At 56.4% G+C, this 5,768-nt stretch overlaps 1 protein-coding gene across 5 annotated transcripts in view; it reads right to left on the reverse strand.

The window, feature by feature from the left end:
- SMAD3 (SMAD family member 3) overlaps window positions 1-5,768 on the reverse strand; it is a 127,520-nt gene that overhangs the window by 7,523 nt on the left and 114,229 nt on the right. For all 5 annotated transcript variants that reach the window (XM_010834522.1, XM_010834524.1, XM_010834525.1 and 2 more), the window contains 2 exons: window positions 4,324-4,536; window positions 1,976-2,113 (listed from right to left, as the gene is read on the reverse strand). In XM_010834522.1, the coding sequence (XP_010832824.1) occupies window positions 1,976-2,113; window positions 4,324-4,536 (351 nt within the window). The remainder of the gene's footprint in view (window positions 1-1,975; window positions 2,114-4,323; window positions 4,537-5,768) is intronic.

Raw genomic sequence — 5,768 nt, forward strand, 5'->3', positions numbered from 1 at the left:
AGAGGCTGCCCAGCCTGCCATGCCAACAGGAAGTTCAGCAGAGGGTCCTGGGCACCTTCCACCCAGGGTTCTCCGATGAACCCACCTCCACTGGGACCGGGGGTAGAGAGAGATCTGGGCACAAAGCTGGGTTAGGGTGACATTCACAGGAAAGTGAAGGTGTGTGCCTAACTCTCCCAGCAGTACAACCAGAGACAGGCACACGTGAAACGCACAATAAATCTCCTGTTTGAAGTCCTACAGCCCAAGTGCCAGGAATGTGTCAACGAGAAAAAGAAAAAGACAAAAGCACATGCCGGAAATGCCCCAAAGGTGAGCTGAGGTGATGCTCGCTAGCGGGCCAGCACTGACTGGGCCCCTCGGCTGGCTGTGCGACTCTGGGCTGGTTCCTTTCTCTTCTAAGCCCATATCTCCCTTGTGAAAGGAGAGGCTGGCCTCAGGAGCCCCCAGCGCCGACATTCCAAGAACTGACAGCCAGCACCACAGCCAGCTCTGCCCGAACCAGAGAGGCTGGGAGGGCCAAGGGGTGGGCAGGAAGCCAAAAGTGCAGCTGGGCTTCCTCTCCTCGTCTTCTCTAAGGGGACAGGAGGTGGAGCAGGGCCCACAGTGGGCTCCAGCCCCCTGCCCAGCGAGCAGCAGAGGAGCACACAGCCCGAGGCTCATCCTGGCTCGGCCACTTACTAGCTGTGCGTCCTGTGCAGGTGACTTAACCTCTCTGAGCTTATTTCAACATGCCTCCTTGCCTGGAAAGCTAGAGTAACTGGAGAGGACCAAGTGAGCCCCAAGATAGACACGTGCTCTGTAAACGCAACCGCACGACCTTCTGGGAACACAGAGCACCGCTAGCATCTCAAACTGCATTCTTCAACTGACCTTGCCCATGACCCGCCACACCACCATCATCTGCCTCTTGGCAGGCAGGGAGACATACCACACTCGTGCGGAAGGCAATGGCCTGAGCCACACATTCCACCCGCCAGGCGCAGTCCACGCCCTGCGGCTGCATGTCCTGGGAGAGGGGGCCTCAGGGGCTTTCTGCCTCTGCTTTCTATGCAAGGTTCTAGGTAAGATCAGTCTCTTGCCTGGTTTTCTACCCAGGGCTGGCCCTGTCCACACCACCCTCTGAGGTGAGCCAGGTGAGTCCTCCACGCCCTGGAATACATAGTCCTACTCAGAAAACCCTCAACTGTCCCCTTGAGTAAACGTGATCTTGTGTCCTTCCATGGCCCGGTCCCATCATATTTTCTAAACACGTCCCTGACTGTCTTAAACAGCCTCCACCACAGCCAGAGTGCCGCCCACACGTGCCTTGCCCTCCTTCACCTCTAGGCCTTTGCCCATATCATCCCCTCTGCCTTGGAATGCCCTCGTCCCTGCCCCCATCACCCTGTGGCTACTCCTTCCACACAGGTGCAGGCCCATGGCTCCTTGCAAGCCCAAATGCCTTATCCTCCATGAAGCCGCCTCTGAACCATCCTAACAGTTAAATGCTTTTCCCCCTTGGTTCCAACAGCATGTGACCTGTGCTGCTTGCTTTGTGCTTAGCACCACCCTCTCTTGTGTTAAGCACATTTGGGTCTTTGCCTTGTACACTCAGCTGATGGGTACACTCTGAGAGGGCAGCAGTAGGGCTTCCTGTACCCTCCCATCCCCCTGCAGCTTCCAGCATGGCTGTAGGAAGGGAGGAGGAAGGGAAGAAGGAAGCAAACAAGCATACTACCTCAGCATCTGTGCACACAGGCAGGAAACAGGTACCCACAGATCAAAGGCAGACCTGTCAGATGCTGCGTCTGTTCTGCGGAGGCTCCAGGAGGTCACAGTGAGACAGCAAGGCACAGAGAAAACGCAAGTGAAGCATCTCCAGATTGTCAGTGCAAACACCAAAGAGGAGAAAAGGAAGAAGAAGGCTTTCTGGCCTCCCGGGCATGCGCCGCAGAGGAGAGGCCCACAGGGAAGGGTGTGTAGATGGTGGTACCTGGTGGAATCTTGCAGACGGTGGCTGGGTGCCAGCCATAGCGCTGGTTACAGTTGGGAGACTGCACAAAGATGGCGCTGTCACTGAGGCATTCTGCGAAGACCTCCCCTCCAATGTAGTACAGCCGCACACCCCGCCCTAGAGAGATTCAGGTTAGCCTGGACCAGCTCTCCGGCCCCCACAGTGGTCCCGGCACCCGCCGCAGCGACCACAGGAGGCAGAGCAGCAGTCAACATTCCAGGTGACTGGTCTCTAGCAGCATCACCAGGCAAAGGGGACCCAGAGTCCAGGCCTAATCCCACCAGGAGGTGATGGCTGATGCTGGGCTGCTAAACTAGGGAGGCAGACAATGAGAGGAAAGAGCACAGGGTAAGTCTTAATGGTAGCCTCCACCAGTGATCTGCCACAGGCCTCAGCCAAGTTACTCAGCCTCAGTTTCTTCATCTGCAAGATGGGGATAATGATAATACCTACCTCATGGGTGCCCAGTGAGCAAAGGTTGTTGCTGCTACTATTAGGTCCCTTCCCCCTTCCAACATTCAGAAACTCATAGTCAACCTGCAGAGCTCCTCAGGCAGCAGACACCCCAGGAGCCCTTCACTGCAGGCGTGGCTTGATTAACGCCACCCCATGTACCTTTCTCCTCTCGATGCGTTTTTTAAACCATTCCATAGGTCTACATCATTTCATTTTCCTTCATCTCTTAAATCTACTCCAGATGGACAGAAATTATTTTTAAACTGGCCCTGCAATTCAAGCGGTTACATAAACCCTCCAACAATGAGTCTCTGCTCGGCCAGGGGATGTACTCTTCTGCCTGGAAGGCCTCTGTTCCCACTCCAGGAGGGGAGAGGCCCTGAGGGCCGGGAAATGGAGCCAGATTTCACAGGCGCGACGTGGAGCGGGATGGAAAGCAGGTGATCGGCTACAGGCCTGCCACCTCGTCCCACAGCTGTCCCCTGCCCCCACTCCCCTGCTCCGCCTGGCTCAGTGCTACAGGACTTGGCATCTCGAAGACTCCAGGGTGCCGGCAGACCCGGGGGGCCCCAGTATTACATCAGTCAAGAGCAGGAGGCAGAGGTGGGGGTAGGAAGACAAGGTCCAAAGAACAAAAATGTTTGTTTGGGTAACTTTTAAAATACTATTTTTAGATATACAGAAGTATGGAGTGAGTAAACAAACCTCTGTGTATACCACTGCGGGTCTTTCTAAAACAAGTGGGAGGCTGTCTGGGAAGGGTACGGGCTTGGGGCGGGGGGCTCTATGTCACCCACTGTGTCACACAACTGCTGGGTACCCTCTGCCCCTCCCTGGGCATCAGGTTATTCCCTGGAAAATGATCCCACTGGTGCAGGCCCATGGCTTCCCAACTTTTAACTGGAAAACCCTCTCTCTACATGAGATCTTCTGTGAAGGCCCACGATACAAGCCAGAGCAGAGGTGCTCTGGTTCACATGGGCCCGGACGCCTGCTTCCCCACTCAGCTCTTGAGTTTGCTCTAGAGCCCCTCGGCCACCGTGGATGAGCTGAACAATGTCTGAGAATACCCACCCTCTCTACTCCATCTCTACGACCCTTCTAGGTGACTGGATCGCAAAGTTGTGAACATCCTCAGCATGATAATTTTATGAACAAACCGAGGGACACACATCAAGGCTTCACCTTCCCTATACTAAGTGATATTTTGCCACAGGCTGGGGCTCAGGAGACAGTGTTAGCAGCCGTGCTGTCCTGGCCGCAGGCAATGAAAGTGAAAGAAAGTGAAAAGTGCTCAGTCGTGTCCGACTCTTTGTGACCCCATGGACTATACAGTCCATGGAATTCTCTAGGCCAGAATACTGGAGTGAGTAGCCTTTCCCTTCTCCAGGAGATCTTCCCAACCCAGGGATCGAACCCAGGCCTCCCACATTGCAGGCAGATTCTTTACCAGCTGAGCCACAAGGGAAGCCCAGGAATCCTGGAGTGGGCAGTACCTATCGTCTTTTCACCTTTTCTAAGTTCCTAGGACAATTATATATGAAATGAACAAATGAAAGCTCACTCCTCCAAGACAGACTATCTACCGGTCTGCGCTCTGTACTTTAAGGGTATTTTTATTAAGAGAATGGCACAGTTGCCTTTCTCAAGAAATCCAAGGGTCTTCCTCTACTGCTTTCAAATTTTCAGAGATGGTCTCTGCCCGAGGAGGGATGAACAGGCGACCTGGATTATACGTGTCTTACCCTAAGCAAGGTGACAAGGCCTGAGGGGCAGGTGAGGGAGGCGCGGCACAGCGGTGGCAGGTGGGTCCCCGCGGGGGCTGGGGTGGGCTGGGGTGTCGGGGGGAGGGTAGCGTGGCCGCCCCTTACCGATATGCCTCCGTGTCAGCTCCACAGCCGCGTTCCGGTTGACGTTGGAGAGCAGCCCCAGGCAGAAGCGCTCCGAGTTGGAGGGGTCGGTGAAGCCATCCACCGTCATGGACGGCTGGGAGGCGTGGAATGTCTCCCCGACGCGCTGGTTGAGCTCGTAGTAGGAGATGGAGCACCAGAAGGCCGGCTCACAGTAGGTGACGGGCTGCAGGTCTGAGGAGACAGGCCAGGCTGCTGGGTCAGGGAGTCCCCCCAGGCACTGGGCTCCTGGATGGGGTCCCCTGGATGCCCTGGAAGACTGTTTCCTCGCCTCTCAGAGGGCATTATGATCTCCCCACACTTTTCCTGTGTAAAACTCACAGGATCCAGTGGGGCAGAACCCTTAGGTTTTCGGAGACGCATTCTGCCGGCCCTGGCACTGTTTAGTTTGAGCTCATAAAGGCCCTGCCCCGCCTGGCCTTAGGTCAGAGCCATCTTCAAGGAGGTGCCAGACCAAATCTGAAAGGCCCTGGGACCAACAGACACCTGGGCAGATGCACCACACAGGCCAGGAGCGGCCAGTGCAGTCTGGTCCCACACCGGCCTTTCTTTCAAGGTCCCCATAGTAACCCTTGCTGATCTCTGCCCCCCAAAAGGGCCTGCAGCTGCTGGTTCTGCCTGATCATGCACCAACTCCTAGCCCATCTCACGGCAGCATCCAGGCCTGTGAAACAGCCAGATGACGAGGCTGGCGCAACCCTGGGTGTCACCCGGGCTCAGCAGTTGCGACCACACAGGCACCGGCTGCCGTCTGCGGCGTGAGCTGGGTCCCTGCCACTGACCCCGGAAGCTGTCCTCCACACGTGTCCAGAGGCCATCCACTGGGGCGGCTGAGACACACACGTTCACCTAAGAGAAACTCGGAATTTATCCCAGTTGCCAGCCTGTGTCTCAGTCAAGGGCACCTTAGAGCAAACTGCCATCCTGTGAGGGGGTGGTTCTCAGAAGAGGAAGGCACCCTGGAAACAGAGGTTTCCCCTCTCGTGGCCCCACATCGCCTTTCCCGTGACTCGTGCCACCTCCAGCCATTCCAGGCTCCACACCTGCCCAGGAGCCCTCCTCCCGCCCGTCTCTCCGTCATAGCTCATCTCAGGGTCCTACTTCCTGGCCAGGGGCCAGGCCCTCATCATTCCTCGTTTGCACCACTGCCTGCCCGCTTACATGACCCCCTGCCGCCCCCTCCGCACCCCAGTCACCCCTTCCAGCCGGGCACTGCTCCCGGGACCACATCCTGCACTCTGCCCCCTTGAATCCCGTGTGCTGGACAATCAGGGAGTTTGCTGCTCTCAATGCTCCATCGCAGAGCATGGAGCATCACCCTGGCTCTTATTAATACATATATACATATACACGGACGGTCATTCAGGGTGCATCTCTGGGGAGCTGGTGAGAGAGTCCAGGAGGGC

The sequence above is a fragment of the Bison bison genome, unplaced genomic scaffold (assembly GCF_000754665.1).
Source record: "Bison bison bison isolate TAMUID 2011002044 unplaced genomic scaffold, Bison_UMD1.0 scf7180017864034, whole genome shotgun sequence".
In the NCBI taxonomy this organism is placed as follows: Eukaryota; Metazoa; Chordata; class Mammalia; order Artiodactyla; family Bovidae; genus Bison; species Bison bison.